The 20,507-nt window shown below is 42.9% G+C and overlaps 1 protein-coding gene across 4 annotated transcripts in view; it reads right to left on the bottom strand.

The window, feature by feature from the left end:
* Positions 1-20,507, bottom strand: part of Ube2h (ubiquitin conjugating enzyme E2 H) — a 171,022-nt gene that overhangs the window by 109,783 nt on the left and 40,732 nt on the right. Inside the window, exon 1 of one of the 4 annotated variants that reach the window (XM_021237538.2) lies at positions 15,427-15,914. The exons of 2 other annotated variants lie outside the window; for them this stretch is intronic. In XM_021237538.2, the coding sequence (XP_021093197.1) occupies positions 15,427-15,479 (53 nt within the window). In that variant the 5' untranslated portion in view covers positions 15,480-15,914. Of the gene's footprint in view, positions 1-15,426; positions 15,915-20,507 lie in introns of those variants that run through there. One more of the 4 variants, XM_004856339.4, reaches the window with a different exon arrangement.

The following is a 20,507-nucleotide window of genomic DNA, read 5'->3' as shown; positions in this document are numbered from 1 at the left end:
CAATCCCCATCCGGGGGCGGGCGGCGTCTCTCTAAAAAACCACAAAAATAACGGTTCCAGCCCAGCCTAGGCAATTTAACAAGACTCTGTCTCAAAAAATTTTAAAGTGCGGGGGATCTAATTCAACACAAAGGCCCTGGGTTCAATCCTCAGTATCTCCATAAATAAACAGGTAGATAAATAAATTCAAACTGCCCAAGTCATGACAGACTCTTTTAGTTTGGATTAGTGATATAACCAATTGCCAATTCACAGTTGTGAGAACCTAAGGCCATATGAAAATGACAGTGTATTAATGGGGGAGTGGGGGAAACCAAGCCCAGTTCCTTCCCTTTGAAGTAAAATAAAAGAGTATGTAGTTTCAAATTCTATTGCCAAGGAGACTAATTTATTTGTAGATTTAGATTCAAAGATTAGCAAAAAGGATAGTAAACATCCAGCAACCTGTAAAAAGGCCATAAAACAATATATCCAATTTGTTCATCTCTTATGGGCACAACTGAATCAACCTTCTGTAAATAAACGCTACAATGAAATTGTTTATATGAATTTTGAATTTTTAAATTCATCAACCTTTCAGTAAAGGTACATGCAATATGCAGTCAACTGGCTGAAAAGTTAAAATCCAGAGTCAGTTACATTCACATGATTGGAACAAAACTAAATTTGGTTTTCACTAGGCTGAGTGACCAGCTAATTGATTCTGAGGTAACAGGAGCCAGGCACACTTGGTATCCAGTTTTCTATTTATATTACAACTAAGATTCCATAATCGAAGAAACTCTGAAAAGGATACATGATAAAAATATGACATATGAAAAAAATGCCTAATACTTTAAAAATACATAATGTACATTAATAATATAATTGGTTATATAGGGAGGATCTCCTACTTTCATGCATAATACTTCCCTAAAAGCAGTTTAAAAGTCAGAAACCAGGAGATTGTGATTAGATTTTTTTTGATGGGGGGGGGGGGTACCGGGGATCAAACTCAGGACCTTGTGCTTGTGAGGCAGGCGGCGGAACCACTGAGCTAAATCCCCAGCCCCAGAAACCAGGAGACTGAACAAAAGAAAACAATTACATTCCCAAATAAGTAATATTCTGTTTTTGTTTTGTTTTTTTGGTACCAGGGATCAAACTTGGGACCTTGCACCTGCAAGGCAGGTGCCGGAACCACTGGCTAAATCCCCGGCCCTCAAGTAATATTCTAAATCACTAACTGTGGATCCTCCAAGTGCTCCTGCCCAGTGAAGGCCCCTTTGGTGAGTGCAGGAACAAACCTACCAGCTGTGCCATCTTCCCAGGCGTGGCCAAATCAAGCCTCTCCCCTTCAAAGAGCGTCTGACTGCTCCCTGACTTCTCTGCAGGGCCAGGTCAGAGCAGTAGCACCTATTCAAACCAACTATCTGCTGCCCTAGATTCCCACAAAGCAGGGGAAAGCAAAAACGATCTTTCCTCCCTCATGAGCATGCAGGCTTTCTACCTGGTCTTTGAGGACTGGAGTTCTTCTGGGCTCTGCAGGTACCACCAAGAGCACCAACCTACAAATAACCAGTCAGAAAAAAGAAAAAAGAAAAAACAAACAAACAACAAATAACCAGTCAGCTACCTTCCTCAAGGATCTGGTAAGGCAGAAAGAAGAAATTACAGAAACCACAGAACCTGCCCATGGAAATACAATTCCTCTCAAATGTGATACCCATCCGAGAACCACTACTGCTGCAACAACAGCCTCTCAAAAGGATGAACTTCTTTCTCACCCCGCCCCATCCAGTACCAGAAAGCGAACTCAGGACCTTGCCCTTGCGAGGCAGGCATGGCCCAACTGAGCTAAATCCCCAGCCTAAAAGCATAAATTTATTTGTTTTGTCTCTGATAATGTCCAGGGGACCATCTCAGTGTCTGACCACAGAAACCTAGTCTACTCACTAAGAATACTGTCACCGACTCTAATTTAAGACATGCTTAAGCTTGGATTTTTTCTTATTAGTCAAACTAAAAGTTTGAGCTGTCAGTAATAAGATGTTAATTTAAGCAACAGACATATAAATACTACATATAGCTTCCTGTAGGCAATCTGTGAAAATGGTTCAACTACTCTCTTAATCCAGAAAATCCAACAAAATCATGTTTAAACCTAATGGCTCCAATCTGTGTGCTCATTTTAATAACAATGTGAAACTACCCAGGCCATCAGGGTATTCCAGGAGGCTGAGGCAGGAGGATTGCCTGAAATTCAAGGCCAGACTGGGCTAGTGAGTTCAAGACCAGCTAGGACTACACAAATGAGACCCTGTCTCAAAAAACAAACATACATACATACATATCAGCAGTGTGGGCCAAGTGTGGTAACAACATCTGTAATCCCAGCATTCTGGGAGGCTGAAGTAGAAGGGTTGTAAAGTTCAAACTCTAGGCCTGGCATAGTGACGCACACCTGTAATTATCAGCATTTGGGAGGCTGAAGCAGGAAGATCATCATGAGTTCAAGCCTAGCCTGGGCAGCCTGGGCAACTTAGCAAGACCTTGTCTCAAAATTAAAAAAGGAACAGGGGATGTAGTTCAGTGTGTAGGCTTGGGATTTCAATCCTCAGGACAAAAAAAAAAAAAAAGGAAAAGAAAAAAAGAAGCAATGTGTGCTATCTGGCATTATAATGGTATAGCAGTTGGTAGGTGTGTCCAAGCCAACAAGGGGATCTTTGCTGGATGTGCTTCTAGATGCAGAGAGCCACTGTGCTTGCACAGCTCAAGATGAGAGGACTCACACAAGAGCTCCCCTGGCACACTGAGATAACCCTTAGTGAAAAGGGACAAATTATCATAAACCAGAAGAGGAGGCAGCACAGAAGAAAAGGACACCCCAGAAGAAACTAAAGAAACAAAACCTTATGGCATGGGAATAAATTCAGCATAAAATAAGTGCAAATAAAAGTAAAAAATAAAAAACACCAAACATGATGGCACACATCTGTAATCCCAGCTACATGGGCTGCTAAAGCAGAAGGATGGCAAGTTTGAGGCCAGCTTGGGTAACATTGCCACCAACAGTCTCAAAATAAATAGAAAGAAGCTGAGGATGTAATTCACTGGTACAGCAACTCTGGGTTTGATCCCCAGTACTGGAAAAGAAATATATTTTTGCATCCTATGAGTTATCTGATAAACTAATAGCCACTGTCATAATAAAAAAAATTGCTTTGGAATAAATAATTACACTCACAGTTTTTGGTAAATTAAGAACACTTTCGTTTACTGGGCATGGTGGCACACGCCTATAATCTTAGCACTCAGGAGGCTGAGGCAGGAAAATCACTGTGAATTTGAGGCCAGTCTGCGCTACATAGTGAGTTCAAGGCCAGCCTGAACTATACAGTGAGACCCTGTTTTAAAATAAATAAATAAAACATTTGAGTTTATGTGAGTTCTTTGTGTGATACTGGGGACCAAACCCAGAAGTGCCCTACCTCTGAGCTACATCCTCAGCCCTTTTTTTTTTAATTTAATCAGACAGGATCAGGTTAAATTGCTCATGTTGGCTTTATACTCACAATCCTCCTGCTTCAGCCTCTCATGAACTGGGATTGAAGCATCCATCATCACAACCAGCTCTAAAGAAATTTTTAATAAGCAGTTTAATAAAAATTTTTAAAATTCCAGAAAAGCGTACTAAAGCTGGGTTTAGTGGTGCACATGCCTGTTGCCCTAGGGCTGAGGAGACTAGGGCAGAAAGATCACAATTTCAAAGCCAGCCTGGGCTACACAGCAAAACCTTGTCTCAAGAAAACAAAGCAAGCCATGGGCTGGGGATTTAGCTCAGTGGTTCCGCCGCCTGCCTCACAAGCTCAAGGTCCCGAGTTCGATCCCCAGTACCAAACAAACAAACAAACAAAAAAGTAAACAAAGCAAGCCAAATGTGGTGGCAGGTACCTGTAATCCCAGGACTCTGGGAGGCTAAGGCAGGAGGATTGCAAATTCAAAACCACCCTGGGCAACTCAATGAGACTCGGTTTCAAAACAAAAAATATAAAAGGGCTGGGAAAAAATAAATAAATAAATAAATAAAAAATAAAAGGGCTGGGGATGTAGCTCAGTGCAAAGGCCCTGGGTTCAATCCCCAATACCATTAAAAACAAAATTAGGGCCGGGGATTCAGCTCAGTGGTTTCAACGCCTGCTATGCAAGCTCAAGGACCGGAGTTTGATGCCCGGTACCAAAAAAAAAACAAAAAACAAACAAACAAACAAAAAAACAAAATTAGGATCACTCCTCCCCTTTTGGTCTCACTATGTAGCTCAGTCTGGCCTCCAACTCAGGGTCGTACCTTAGCTTCCCCAGTGCTGGGGTTACAAGTGTGTACCATCTGTCTAAAATATGCTCTTACAGTCTGTTTCGTTCTGTCACTTAGTTGCTATTAGCTCCTTTTTCCCAAGTTTAGTCCACACCAAAAATACAGATACTAGGGCTGGGGATTTAGCTCAGTGGTTTTGCTGTCTGCTGTGCAAGCAGAGGACCCAAGTTCGATCCCTGGTACCAAAAAAAAAAAAAAATACAGATACTATTCAGACTTCAGTCCTATACAAATATCTGTAAATTACTATTACCTTCACAAGAGGTATTAAGGAAATGTTATGTTCCTAAAAAACATTTATCAATACTGTACAAAAAGAAATGAGGGAGAAAGGAAGGGACAAGAAAAACATGAAAATAGAAGGAAAAAGTGGAAACAAAGCTTTTGTACATAGGGAAGGGAGGGGGCTTGACGGGGGAATGGAATAAAATTTATTTAAAAAAACAAAGAAAGGACTATCACCAACAAAAAGTGTACTTAAATTTAGTCTTGTTAGCAAATGCAAAAATAAAGTTTTTTTGTAACTATTAATTGCTAAAGTGCCATTTCAAAGGACCACGAAACAAAATACTTCACAATGAAAATTTAATCATTTTTGAATGGAGGAAGAGAGACCACCTACAAAACCAGCACTGACAGAAAACAAAGCTTTGGGGACAAGTTTATAATTTGATGAGACAAGAGATGGAGGGAAGACCAGGTGTGGTGGTGTAAAACTGTAATCCCAGCACTTGGGAGACTGAGGCAGGAGGATCACAGTGAGTTCAAGGTCAGCCTGAGGTACATAGTGAGGCCCTGTCTCAAAGAAAGAAAAAAAAGAGAGAGATGGAGAGGAGAGGGACAGGGGATGAAAACAGAAATTAAGATGTGTTATTGATCATGTACCAGCTCCACCCAACGAATATGATCATTATATACTGCATACATGTTACTAATAAAAATTTTTAAAATATATTTTTAAAATACACAACTAAAACTGTTTAATGACACAGTTTTACTTGTGTATGAAATAGTCTAATGTCAACGTTAAATTTAAGCTACCTGTTAAAAAGTTAAATATGTACCCATCACATGATCTCAGTCCAGAGAAAAGAAAGTGTATGTTCATAAAAAAGTTCACAGTACTGGTCATTTGAGAGATGCAGATGAAAACACTGAGATTCCACCTCACCCCAGAAAGAATGGCTGCTATCAAGAAATCAACCAGTAACAAATGGTGGCAGGGTTGTGGGGAGAAAGGAACCCTTCTCCATTGTTGGTGGGAGTGCAGATTGGTGCAAGCACTGTGGAAATCAGTATGGAGATACCTCAAGGAACTAGGATTAGAGGTCCCATTTGACCCAGCTATTCCTCTGCTGGGTATCTTCCCAAAAGAATTAAAAGAATCATACCACAGCAATATATGTGCACCTGTGTTTATAGCAGCACAGTTTGTAATAGCTAAAGCTTGGAAACAGCCCAAGTGCCCATCACCTGGTGACTGGATAAAGATGTGGTTTTTTTATAAAACAGAGTACTACTCAGCCACAAAGAACAAGAAACTAGAGACATTTATAGCTAAATGGATGCACATTGAGGCCATATTCTTAAGTGAAATAAATAGGACACACGTGTAAATACTGAGTAGTTTCTCCGGCATGAGAAACTAAAAGTGTAAATAAGGATCAAAATGTATAATTAATAATGTGAAATAGGAAGAAAAGGTCTAAAGCAGTAGGGGAAGTGGGAGGGGTAGGAGAAAGGAAAGGGGAAAGGAAAAATACGAGGAAAGGAAAAAATATGAGAAAAGGGAAAAATGGAAACAAAGTCTTTGTAAATAGGAAGGGGTGGAGGGGTTGAAGGGAGGACAAGGGAATGAGGAAAAAATAAGAACTAAGATATATCATATAAAGATACAAGTTGCCAATGATGAATCAAACTGTTGTATACCTAAAATATACCAATAAAACTTAATGGAAAAAAAAAAAGAATTGGGAAAAAAAAAAAGTTCACAGTAGCTTTATCCAAAACTGGAAATAACTCAAATGCCACCAAGCATCACAAGATAAAGTTCATAAACAAATTGCAACATATCCAAACAATGACATATCACTAAGCAATAAAAAGAAATGAGAAGCCAGGTGTGGTGGCACATGCCTGCAGGCCTGCAATCTAACTACTGGGGACACTGAGGCAGGAAAATCAAGTTTGAGGCCAGCCTGGCCAACTTAGCAAGACCCTCTCTCAAAATGAAATTCAAAAGGGGCTTGGAGCTGGGTGTGGTAGCATGTGTGAGACCCTAGGTTCAATCCCTAGTAACACACACAAAGGAATGACCTACAGAAGTGAATCTCAAAATTATGATGAGTCAAAGAATCCACACAGGGCCAGGGATTTAGCTCAGCGGTTCCGCCGCCTGCCGTACAAGCGCAAGGACCCAAGTTCAATCCTCGGTACCAAAAAAAAAAGAATCCACACGAAGAGTACATACTATACAACTCAACTTATATGAATTCTAGAAGTTGCACAAGCATTTATGGTGAAAGAAATCAGATCCACAATAGTTAAGAGGAGGGAGGAAAGATTTACAAGGGACACAAGAAACTTTTGGAGAAGATGAATGTGTTCCCTATCTTGATTATAGTCACAGACTTCATGGGTGATACGTAATGTAACATTAAAATTTACCAAATCTATCACTTTAAATATGTACAGTAATCTGGGCCGGGGATTTAGCTCAGTGATTCCGCCACCTGCCTCACAAGCCCAAGGACCCGAGTTCGATCCCTGGTACCAAAAAAAAAAAAAAATGTACAGTAATCAGAGTCATGGTTGATGGCACAAGCCTGTAATACCGACCCTCTGGGAGGCTGAGGCAAGAGGATCCCAAGTGCAAGTCCCACCTGGACAACTTAATGAGACCCTATCTCAAAAGAAAAAACATAAAGGGCTTAGGATGTAACTCAGTGCAAAGGCCCTGGATTCAACCCCCAATATCTAGTATAGTTGCTAGGCTATAGGTATAGGTACACAGCTATAATCCCAGCACTGCGGGAGGATAAAGCGGAACCATCACAAGTTCAAGCCCAGTCTAAGCAACATAGCAAAACCCTGTCTCAAAACTAAAAATGGACTCTACCACCTGCCTCACAAGCACAAGGTCCTGAGTTTGATCCCTGGTACCAAAAAAAAAAAAAAAAAAAAAAAAAAACCCCACTAAAAATTGGCTGAGGATTTAGCTCAGTATATAGGCCCTGGGTTTAATCCTCAGTACCGCATGCACACGTGAAGTTTACTGGGTCAATTAAATCTCAATTTAAAAAGCCAAGATACCAAAATTAAATCTACACCTTTTCAATCAGATTTATGTGCTTGTGCATGTAACATACTTGATCACCAGTATCACAAAAACAAGAACATTTAAACAGAGAAATCAGAACTGGGGGAAGAAGAAGTATCTGGGGTACTAAACTCAGGGCCTCACACATAAGGGACAAGTGCTCTGTCACGGAACTACATCTCCACCCCTAAAACTCATCTTTAATCACTGTGCCAGGGTGCCTGTTTCTGCACAACACAGCATCAACTGAGATGCAACAAAACAAAATGAGAGCCTACTTTAAGTGTGGGACCCATACTTTTAATTAAATATTTTAATCCAAATGTCTACCTTTTTTGATCTAGAATCCCATTACCAGAAAATAGGAAAAAACAAAAGAAGAAAATGCCTTATGCACAAAGATGTTATTTTCTGTTGGGTTTTTTGGGGGGTTTTTTTGGTGATGGACACTAAACCCAGGGACTCACACGTTAGGCAAGTGCTCTACCACAGAGCTACATTCTCAACCCAAAGATGTTAAATTTCAATCTTAATTATCAAAGAAAAATGGCAAAATAAAAAAATCAATGGCACAACTATAGGATGGCATATTACATGAATTATTCATTATGTGTAACACTTTTAACTGGGAAAAACAGTTCCAAAAATATTAAGCAAAAACAGAGCAGACACATACAATATGACCAGCAGGTAGAAAAATATCCCAAGAAAAATAAAAGGAAAAAAACATCAAAATGTTAGTATTTAAGAACAATGGTTGGAGGGCTGTGGATTTAGCTCAATGGCACTGTGCCTCCCTTCCAAGTGAAAGGTCCCGAGTTCTATCCCTGCTACTGAGAAAAAAAGAGAAAAAAAAAAAGAACAGTGGTTATGGCCAGTGCCCTATAATTGCAGCACCAGGGAGGCTGAGGCAGGAGCACTGTCATGAGTTCAAGGCCAACCTGGACTATGTACTAAGTTTAAGGCCAGCCTAAATTACACAGACTCTGTGTCTAAAAAAAAAAAAAAGAAAAAATCAAACAATGGTCATTAAAGGGTGGCCCCTCCTGGACCAAGAGCACCAGCATCTACTAGTTTGAGAGACTTAGAAATGAAAAATTCACCAGTCACCAGTCGTGCCCGTAATCTCAATACTCAAGGGACTGAGGCAAGAGAGTCACTGGGAATTCAAGGACAGCCTGGGCTACTTAGTGAATTCAAGGCCAGCCTGAACTACATAGTGAGACCCTGTCCCCAAAAAATAAAAAAAGGTAGAAAGAAAAGAATGGCAAATTCTCCAAATCTACTGAATCAGAAAGCTCTAGTGATCGGATACAGTATTCTGTATTAACAAACCTGAGTAATTAAGATCACCCTAAAGTTTAAGAACTACTGTTTAAAGTATAGGATTATGGAGGACTGTTTACTTTCCCTCTTTGTAACCTCTATTTTCCTTAATTACCTTATTACTTTTACAGTCCAACTAAGTCTTTTCATTAAAGAATTTTATTAAGACATACACTCTGTGGGTCTACAGGTAAAAAGCTATCATATTAGGGCTGGGAATTTTGCTCAGTGGTTCTGTCGCCTGCCTCGAAACAAGCACAAGGTCCCGAGTTCGATCGCTGGTACAAAAATTTTAAAAAGTTACCATATTGTAAGCACTGTAATACAAGGTCTGAATCACATACTGTCGTAGTTACTTTTCTCCTTGCTGAGACAAAATACCTGATGCTCAAAGTTAAGGGAGGAAAGGTTTATTTGGCTCACAGTCTGTAGAGGTTTCAGTGTAGTCAGGCTGGCTCCAAGGCAGGGTGGCATGGCAGAGGGGCATGACAGAGGAAAAACAGTTTATGTTGGGCAGAAGGTAGTAAAGCAACAAGGGACCTTAGCAGCTTTCTGTCCCTCTGATACTCTATACAGACTACCAGGATTAGGGCAGTGCCAAACCAATCAACGGACTGATTTAGTAATCACACACCCTTAATCCCAGCATCACACACTCTAGATTCAGCCACCTCTGAAAAAGCCCCACCTATAAGGTTTTCAGGGAACATCTAGGCATAATCCATAGCCCATACCTAAAAAAATCCAGTAGTTCTTAGAATCATCCAATCTGTTAGCACTGAACAAGATACCAAATTTAAATTTAAAAATAAATATAAATATATACACATACAGACCAGTCAAGGTGCTAGAGAAAGGGTATCACTAGAAAAACCAACAAATGTAAGTTCTTTTAATGCATGCACACAAAGAGGAATAAAGATATTTATGGGTCACATCTGCAAAAGATATTTGTCCCCTAAAAGCTGAATCTTTAGGCTTATAATTTAACAAAATTGCACTGCTGAAATCAGATGTGCTAAAGCTCTAAATGCTTGCTCAATGTAGGTTCTTACCTAACCAAAGTACCAATACATTTGTCACCAAAATCTAGGCAGGCAAGACAAATTCTGAATGTTTGGAGTTGCTGCATCTTTAGCTTAAACACCATAAAACTTCCAACATTCATCTCACCATCTCAATGAAAGGCCACAAGAAATAAAAGGCAGGCCGGGGATTTAGCTCAGTAGTTCTGCCACCTGTCTAGCAAGCAGGAGGTTCTGAGTTTGATCCCTGGTACCAAAAAAAAAAAAAAAGAAAAGAAATAAAAGGCAAACCACAGATTCCCAGTTGACACTGGACATTGGAGTTAGTTAAAAGATTACAGAATTGTCTATACTTTGAACACAGATTAAAGAGTAACAAAGCCTATTTACTAACTTAGGGATAGAATAACCACTGATTAACAGCAAAATATCAACTGGGTTTGGTGGTACATGCATGTAATCCTACCACTCAGAAGGATGAGGCAGGAGGATTGCCTCAGCCTGGGCTACATAAGAGTTCAAGATCAGCCTGAACTATATAGCAAGAACCTGAAAAAACAGCAAAATACCAAAGCCAAAATCAAAGACAAATGTCCATACATTTTAATGTTTTTGTTTGTTTTTTAAACATCTATTTAGGTTTTTTGTTTTCTGGTTTGGTTTTGGGTTTTTTTTGGTACCAGGGATCGAACTCGGGTCCTTGCGCTTTCGCAGCAGGCGACGAAACCACTGAGCTAAATCTCCAGCTGGTTTTGTTTTTTGAGACAGGGTCTCCCTGTGTAGCCCAGGTTGGCCTTGAACTTGCAGTGATCCTCTTGTCTCAGCCTCCCAAGTGCTGGGATTACAGGCATGCGCCCCCACTGTTTTCAAGACACAATCTTGCTATGTAATTCAGGCTGGCGATGAACTCAATATGTAGCCCAGACTGGCCTCAAACTCACTAAGGCTAGCCTGGGTCACGTGGGGAGATTGTCTCAAGCCCCCTTATTTTTTGTTGTTCTAATTCCACAAGCACTATGATCCTCACACTGAATTTTTCACCACTAGACCCCCCAACATTATGCCTGCCCAAAGGAGGTGCTCAAATATTTGAGGGTTCGAATTTGTTATAGAAACTGTAGCTGGCCATGGTGGCACATGCTTTTAATCCCAGCCTCTGAGAGGCTAAGGCAAGAAGATCACAAGTTTGAGCACAGCCTGGGCACCCTGGCCACTTAGTGGGACCCTGCCTCAAACTAAAAAATAAAGAACTGGGATATACCTCAGCATGAAGACTCTGGGTAGAATCCCCTGTAACAAACAGAAACTGTAAAAAAAAGAAAAAAGAAACTGTAAAGCAGCCACCATTGATTTTATAAGATTCACTCATGCTGTTAGTGAGTGGAAGACACTGCCCCTTTCTATCACTGTGGAAGCTTTTAAGAGGGAAGCTTACATTTTTACCATGTTTTTGAATCCCTGTGTAACAGTCAAGTACACTAAAAGTGGCATAACCTGTCTTGTTCCTGTGCTTGCTCCCTCCCTCTGAAAAAGAGAATCTTTAAAAATTCTTGGTATTGCAAATTTCCAAATCTTACACCAATAATAAATATGGTGTATGGCAAATCCCCATTATTACCAGATCCACTTTTCTAGTTTAACCTTAATTTCCCTGAACATTTCTTGTACTCTAACAGGTCAGGTTTTCCTTTCTACACTTGAAAATACACTTTGTGAGTCGTGCAAAGCTGTTCTCTAGGCCTCCCCAGCCCCGACCTCTTTTGTATGTAAACACACTCTTGTCACACACTCAATCAGCTGTTTAGTAGCTCCACCCCTCCTCCTTTTCCGGGTAGTAACAGAGCAGCCAATGAGCTGCAAGGAGCTGTGCCTGCGGCCTTTTGCCTGCATACGCTTTCCCAAAACAAGCAGCTTCAGCCTTCAGCAGGGGCCACTGGTTCACAGATAAAAAGAATCACTAAGGGCTGTGCAACAGGGTGAGACTAGTAACCCCCACCAACAAGGAAACCCATGTAATCTGAGCTGTTTGTTCCTCCACTGGGGAGAATTTAAACCGATATTCCTTTAGGGCAAATCACGCTTTAAGGTCACCAGAGTCCCAGTTCTCAGACAAACTAATCAGCGGGTTGGAGATGGAAACCTCAAAGGTTGCCAGGGTGGGAGCAGCACAGGATCACCATCTACCTGACTTTGCAAACAAATGACTGCACTATACAAGACTATTCCACAGGATTTGAGGGTTCTGTGTGTGTCTTTGTGTTTTGTTTTGTTTTGTTTTGATTGGGACTCATTCCTACAGCACCCAAAAGTCATGTAAATCAGTTTCTAGGCTCCTGGGGAGGTTTGCACAACCCTCAGCAGAGGATTCAGAAGAGAAACAATGAGTGAGTCAGAGTTTCAGAACATAATCACCCAGCAGATTATTAAGTGCATCGGTGCAAAACACTCACTCCCTGCATAACTTGGGAGTCAGCTCTCCTCCTACCAATCACCCATCACAAAAGAAATATCAGACTCCAAACAACAACCAGAGACAGAGTGTGGAAGGAACCTAGCAAGGTGGCAGAAGGCAGTGGCCAATTAGTTACACATCCTCTTCTCTCCCTACCCCCACACCACTACTTTCCTACTATATAGGTACCCTGCCAAGCTGTAAATCGTGGTGGTATAATTATGCTCAGGAGACAGCCAAAAATGGGCTGAAAGAAGAGACTGCAATGAAACCAGCTATCAGCCGCCACACCACGGAAATCATCAGGGGCACCAAGGGACAAGAAGTACTTTACATTCCTTCAGACCTTTCTTTCTACTTCCTCTCCACCATCTTTCATATTCAACCCTTGGCCCTTTCACACAATTAATTGTACTCATTCTAGTAGTGGGTTGGGGAATTTCCTCTTAAATATCTTACTAAATATATCTCACTCAAAAACTGTTGGCCCCATTTGGGCCTACTAACGTGAAATCAACAGAGAAAGGAGACTACAAAAATATCTCATCCCCACAACATAACACACACACACACAAAAGGAAATCTGAAAAATTTTAACCTCTGAACTACATTTGACCAGGAAATAACAAACATGAATCAAAGATAACCTCTGTCTTAAAGACTGTTACCCTCCTATCTTAGAGATCTACAATTTTAAAGCGCCTCTGCTTTCTTTTGTCAGCAAGAAGGAAGGTGGGGAAGGAACAGAAGGCCAGTGCATCTTTGCCTTTCTTCATCTTCTACTAAAAATAAGCTATGAAATAAGCCACTTAGGGGGAGGGGAAAAAAGACACCCTGCTGTTCTTTGTCTGTTTTTCTCTCCCTCTCTCCACCCCCCACACCCCGACTCCTAAATTCTGTAATCATTCTAGATGCCACAACTACTAAACGAACAAAAGGCACTGTATGGAAAAGGCATCAGGTCAAGTTAGGCCTCACTCTTTATCCTCGATCTTTTAGAAATCTATGTATGTACATAATTGGAAGATCTGACATCGATCAAAAACAGCTGGAATTCTCCCCCTCACTCCATACACATTAGGTAGAAATTTGCATTAGGTGTGACAGTAACTCTCAATTCAAGATAAAAATAACTTAAGAGTCTACCACCATCATTTCCTAGTTTCTAAACAAAAATAAAACCTAAAACTGCTTTGTCTAAAATGTACACAGTCACAGTTACAAGTTTTCCTGCAACCTTAGGAAAAGACAACCTTACCTGTATCATTCATACATTTACAAAACAATCACAGCCACAAACAGCTCTTAAAGAGTTGATTTCACTTGTACCTAAACATATATTTTGGTACATGATACTTTATTACGTGCTCCACTCTAATCCCTCACAGTACCCCTAAAAATTCTAAACTCCAAACCCTGAACTTAGAAGTTTACCTATTATCCCTAATTCCTAGCCAAGTCTTCGCTGAGCAAGAAGAAAAACACCTTGTTATTCCTGAAAAGATTATGAAAAAAAAAAATCTCTCATCCAGCCATCCCCCTCTTTCAAACCATATGCAAAACCTACTTTTTAAAAACTTCAGAAAATTCCATAACTGAGTATTTGATCATAATAATCGATCTCTACAAAAAGGTAAAACAGTCCATCAAAAACAATAGCAAATAAAAGGAAGAAATTCACCTGAAAAATCTAGCCAAACAACTTGAGTTACATAAACAAAACCCTGCAACAGGGGGAAATGGTGGGGGGATGGGGGCGAGGCCGAAACAGGAGACAGGACTTTTTTGAACAGCCTTTCACACACTACCGACTACCGACCCCCTACCCCCTACCCCCTACCCGCCTCTCCCTAGGGATTAGCTATTCAGAACACTGGGCTATACACACACACACACACACACACACACACACACACACACACACACGCACACGCACACACGCCCTCTTAAAAAAAATTCCTCGATTTGTCTCAGGAACCTTCGCGAATTTCTCTAGCTGGTCATGAAATAATCAGTCTGGACTCCAACCAAAACCTCTGCCTGAAGGACTCTTATCAGTTATAGCGTTCCCACTGCAACCTCGACAGTATAAAGTTGGGGGGGTGGCAGAAAAAAAGGGTGTCATTTGGCAAGATCAGGGCAAGCAGTACCCCAGAACCTTACCCTCACAGAGGGCGTTCTTCTTAGGTGGACAGTACAGGGGATTCGGGGAGCTCTTTTTCTCTCCTTCTCAGCTGTCAGATCCACAATATAGAGGGTGGCTTGCTAGAGGGCCTAGGGGTCCTCACTGCAGACAACTATGGGTGGGTTAGGCTTTGTCAGTGGAAAGGAAAGCAGGAAGGTTCTTCCAAGAGAGCTTAACAGGAGTCTCTGATTTGAAACACACAGAGCTTCTTTATTAGAAGGCCCCTGAGCAGACTACTCTCTTCCTAATATAGAAAGGAATTAGGGATAAAGGAGGTCGCTTAAGTTACCCTAGTTCAAGAAGCATTGTGAGTGGAGGGAATGGGGGGATCTCAAGAAAGGAAGAAAGGCTTCCCTATCAGGAAATTTCTACCCTGAGTCCCTAAAACCTGAGCGAGCAAACAGGAAAGAGAAACCCTGAAGACAGGCTCGGTGGATAAGAGGCGGGTAATTCTGCCCAAAAAAAAAGAAAAGAAAAGAAAGAAAAAGGCCGTCTTGGGAGTCGAAACGTCGTGGAGGAAAAGTCACGGGCTCCACGGGCGCAAGAACTAGGAGCAGCGCATATTTCGGGGTGCTGCACATAAGGGGAGCTGGCAAGGCCCTCGGCCCCTGGGAGGTGCCTTGGAGCCGCCGTCGCCAGGAGGAGGGAGGGAGCTCGGACAGTGGCCCCGAGTGCCCTGGGACCCTTGCTCGGGTGCCGGGGGACGCCCCTGGGTCCCCCACGACGCCCCACACACAGCCCTAATGCCCCCTCCACGAAGGATACAGCTTGACCACGTCCGTGTCCATCCGCCTCTTGCCCGGACTGGGGGATGACATGGTGTCGCCGCCGCCTCGCTCCCTTCTTCGGCCCGTCTGTCACGGGCCCTGGACCCCGGCTCTGAGGAGCCCGCGGCCGCGCCGGCTCCTCCGCGGAGGTGGCAACCCGCCCGCGGTCCTGTCGGATCCCGTCAGCTGCCGCCGCCGCCCCCCGCACGGGGAAACACCGAGCACCGTCCGGCTGGGTGGGGGTGGGGACCCCCGGCGCCCAGCTTGGGCTGCCCTCTCGGGCTGTGGGTCCGCCTCGGCCCGGCCCGGCGCTCCTCGGCGCTGCACGACGCTCCCTGCTGCCTGCTCTATCTCGCTCGCTCGTTCGCCCTCTCACCGGCTCCCAGCCGCCTCCACCACAAGCAGACGACTCCTACTAGGTCGGCCTCTCTAACCCAGCCTCGCTCTCGGCGCCGTGACGTCACCTCTGTGACGTCATCACACGGGCGGACCTAGTCTGCCCAAGGGGTTGGGCGCCGTCGCGGCGTGTGCTTTCGCGGGGTATTCTGGGAGATGTAGTTCCTCTTCCTTCTGCCCTCTCACAGCCCTCTGTCCCCCTCCCCCAACTTCCCCATGCTCTTCATCGCTCAACTGCCAGTGTCATTACCATAGTCATAAATGATGTTAGTAAATAATGGCATCATTGACACCTTCATATGTTTTATGAACCTCTTCATATCCAGTTAAAAAGGCTGAGTTTGAAGGAAGCCAATGTGGCAATTACTCAGGTGCCAAAATTCGGAAACTCCCACACCCACAGGTTTCCTGCACTCTGGTCCCTCCTGAGATGGAGAGAATTTGTTTTCAGATACCACAGACCCGGCTTCATTACTCTATGCTTACAGGGCTACTATTTCAAGGACAAGAGTTGTGGCAGCAAGGTACCAAGGCCATAAATAATTTAGATCAACATCCTCATTCTGTATATTGTGAGATAATTTCACAAAGAGAATGACTGATAGAAACACCCCAGGGAGGGAGAAAAGAAGGAAGGGACAAGAAAAAAAAAGAGGAAATAGAAGAAAAAATGGAAACAAAGCTTTTGTACATAGGGAGGGGAGGGGCCTTAAGAGGAGGGGGGAATGGGAAAAAACAGATGGGAAGTATCATGTACAGGTGCAACTTCCCTAGGATGAGTGTTATCATTATGTATGCCTAAAATGTACCAATAAATATTTTGCTGTTAAAAAAAGAGACAAATAAAGAGACAAAATTTTTTAAAAACCCACTCCAAATACGCTGAAGCTCAGAACAAACAGTGTTCTGTCCTCCAAACTCCTATACCAACCTGATATATTCAGTTGGTTCTTCAATATTTATTGAGCACTTCTTGTGTATTATCACTTCGTGGGACTTAAAGTGGTGAACCAAGATTACATTTACACAACCTCCCACATGGATCCATAATGTCAGCACCTTCTGACCTACTAAGACCTACTAAGTTAAAATTTGCAGTTGAACAAGGTTCCCAGGTGACATCTATGTACAATGAAGTTTGAAGAAGTGATATTGATCCCAGGAACCAACCAGGCAAGGAGAAGGAAAAGTACTATTTCCTATCTTATATGAGATCCTCATTACCATCTATTTTCCAAAGTTATTTCTATTCCCCTGCTCCCATGAATAGGCTTGTACTGTACTTTGTCAGGCCAGGTGCTATAAATTGGTACCTCTCTGTAACCTCCCCACCCCACCACGTACACCTGGGGCAGCAGCAATGGGCTAAAACAACATTTGCTCCTATCATTCTAGGCCTTAAAAGACCACCTATTTTGTAAGTTGTAACATATACATAATATGAAATTTACCACTTTAACCATATTTAAGTATACAGAGCAACAGCATTAAATACATTTAAATGCTGTGCAACCATTACTAGTATCCATTTCCAGAAGATTTCATCAACCCAAGCAGAAACCTGCCCATTAAACAATAACTCTTCATTCCCATTTGCCTCCCCACCCCAGGCCTTGGTAACCTCTATTCTGTATTCTGAAAAAGATGGTCTATTTCAACTGCTTCTAAAAGGAGTTCATTGCTCTTTCCTAATTCACGTAGCAAATCTGTCAGAAGTAGGACAGGTCTGAATGAAAAGACTTCTAACCCCCTTTACTTGACCGTTTTGCTAAAGGGAGATAAAGACAGAACAGACATTTGTCATGTTCACTGTCTCCTCTAGGCTCCCTGGGCTTCTATTGTTGCTACTTCATCTCCCAGAATGACTGCCCACTCTCCCTCACCTGATGAACTCCCCTACTCCTAGGCAAAGGCAGTGGTTCTCAAGCTCAGGTGTACTTCAGAATCATTTGGGGAGCTTGTTAACCTACAATGGCCAGGCACCTCCCCTGGGAGTTCAGATTCCAAACGCCTGGGGCCTGGACAACCCTATGTTTAGCAATCTGTCTAGATGGTTCTGCTGCAGACCAAAGTTTGAGAACCGCTACATTTAAGATTCCACTAGGCCTCAAGCTTTCCGAACACCTGCCTGACCACCCCGGGTGAGTTCTGTACATCAGAACCTCCAGTTCCAATAAACCAAGGCCACACACACACACACACACACACACACACACACACACACCTGAGAGGAACAGTGACCAACATAGAGAACCTAAGGTAGTGTCTCTAGAATCATGGGATAAGGAGTCCAGGACAAATAGAAGGAGTCAAGACAGGGATATTTGCTTGAGAAAAAAGGGCATGGAGTGGATCCTAGAAACTTTCTCTATTGCCTCACTCTTCAACAACACTGTTACTGCAAAAAATAACCAGAGGACTCAGCTACTCAGGAGACTGAGGTCGGAGGATTATAAGTTCGAGGGCAGCCTGGGCAACTTAGCCAGAGCCTGTCTCAACATAATAATAAAAGCTAGGTGTGGGGGCACAAGTCTGTAATCCCAGCACTCTGGGAGGCTGAGGCAGGAGGATCATAAATTCAAGCAGCCCAGCCTGGGCAGTTTAATAACTTAGTGAAACCCTATCCCAAAATAAACAGTAAAGAGGCCTGGGGATTTAGCTCAGTGGCACCGTGTCTGCCTCAAAAGCACAAGGTCCTAAATTCAATCCCCAGTACCAGAAAAATAAATAAATAAATAAATAATAAAAAGTGAAAAAGGGCTAGGAGTGCAGCTCAGTGCAAAGGCCCTGGGTTCAATCCTCCATGAAATTAATTAATTTAAAAGAGCTGGGAATGTAGCTTAGCATGAAGGCCTGGGGTTCAACCCTCAGTATCAAAATAATGATAGCAATAAGGCTGGAAACTTGCAGATAGCGCTAGAGAGAATATGACTGCTCTACTTAGAAATACAATGGAGATTCAGCCCCCTGAGTGGTCACAGAAAAGGAGTGATCCTAAAGATGAGTGCTGTGTCTTTAGGGAGCATTTTAGCTCAGGGCTGCTTAGGACAAACCTGTCCCTCCCTCCTCTTAATTATACCACAGTTAATTGCATATATCCTCCCTGGGCCTCAGTCTTCATGGCTATAAAATGGGCCTCTTAATGCTTTACCCATTTGAGTGGGTTGATGGGGTAAATGGAAAAGATGAATGTGAAAACCCCCTGTGAACTATGAACTGCTTTCATAAAGTTAATGTGAAGTGTTGATTACAAGCTACAATATGGCATTGGGGCTGGTATTATTATTGTGTAACTATTAGGAGACTGTCAACACTCCTTTTGCCTCTCCTTATACACTGTATATCATTAAGGAGAAGAGCATTCACTTGGGGGGATTGTTTTGTTTTATTGAAGATGTCATAGCTTCAATTCCCTCTCTGATGCAAAAATTTTTGCATTTTCATAATACACCTTTTCTCCCTGGGCCTTTTGTTTGTTCCCTCATAAATTCACCTCCCTGTTCTGACCGCCTCCTGCCCTCTTTGTGGTCCTTCCATCCTCTCTCCAGAGCTGCAGAGGCTGCCTCAAGACTGCCCTTGACCAGGGGGCTCCAAAGGTGGTCCCAGAGCAGCCCACAAGGACAGCCTTGGTTTTCTTAAAATTGGAGCTGCTCTTGAGCAGGGGTACATGTGCTCTCCTCTTTTCCTGGGCTACCGGCCATTCGAAGGTCAACAATTGACTCTCTGATGACGTGGTCCTGGGAGTGTCTGTTTATGTGTGTGTGCTCCCAAGACGGCACTGGAATGAGTGAGTCTTCCTTATCAGGTACAAGCAAGGGGAGCCTGGGAGGGACCCGGCCGTCTGTCCGACCCTGCCTGACTCACCGGTGTTGCAATCTGGGAAATGGATTCCGGGCCTGTTTATCTCTGCCCAGGGGAGGGCCAAGCTTGACCCATGGGGCCTCTGATCTCAGAAGCTGCTTCTCCAAGGCAAGACAAGAAGCTTGGAGAGAACACAATGCTTCAAGCAACACTTGAAGAGGGAGTAAAATGAAACCAATCATTTGGAGTGGATATTTTGGTGGAATGAGTGGAAGAGCCAGCCCAGAAACTGCTATCTCTGAGGTTACGGGTTAACATCCATAGCTCTGCAACCAAAGTGAATTTATTGCTGTCCCCACCCAGCAAGAAAATCCCCCACATATGGCCTCCTAGTTCCTTCGGTTGGTTTCTCATTGTAAGAGTAGTTCTTTCTTTTAATTTATTTATTTTTATTTATTTTTTGAGACAGTGTCTTGCTATGTAATTCAGGCTAGCCTCAAACTCGCAGAGGTCCTCCTGCCTCAGCCTCCTGAGTGCTGAGATTTACAGGTGGGCACACCATGCCCAGTGAAACCAGTTCATTTGAGCTAGCATGTTCTTATCTGAGCTCACAGGTCCAGGCCCCTCCTGAAGGGAAACACATCTGCAGTTTCTTTGCTTCTGTGGAAATAAAGGCTTAAATTTCATTTCAAATCATTTCTCGGTAGCCTTGCAAGCAGTCAGTGAGCACTTGGGGACATGTGCAGCATGATTCAGTGAAAGCTCAACACACAGCCCTTCCAGTCCCAGGCCTGCTGGTTACTGTTAGAATGCTGGGCCAGGTCACCAAGCCTTTATGTCTCAGTTTCCTCATCTGCAAGCAATATGAGGAAACTGCATTCC

This window comes from Heterocephalus glaber, unplaced genomic scaffold (assembly GCF_053883595.1).
Source record: "Heterocephalus glaber isolate CG9 unplaced genomic scaffold, H.glaber_assembly_v1.0 deba00000546, whole genome shotgun sequence".
NCBI lineage: Eukaryota > Metazoa > Chordata > Mammalia > Rodentia > Bathyergidae > Heterocephalus > Heterocephalus glaber.
Note: the sequence above shows the minus strand (reverse complement) of the source record. Positions and strands in the feature narration are given on the sequence as shown.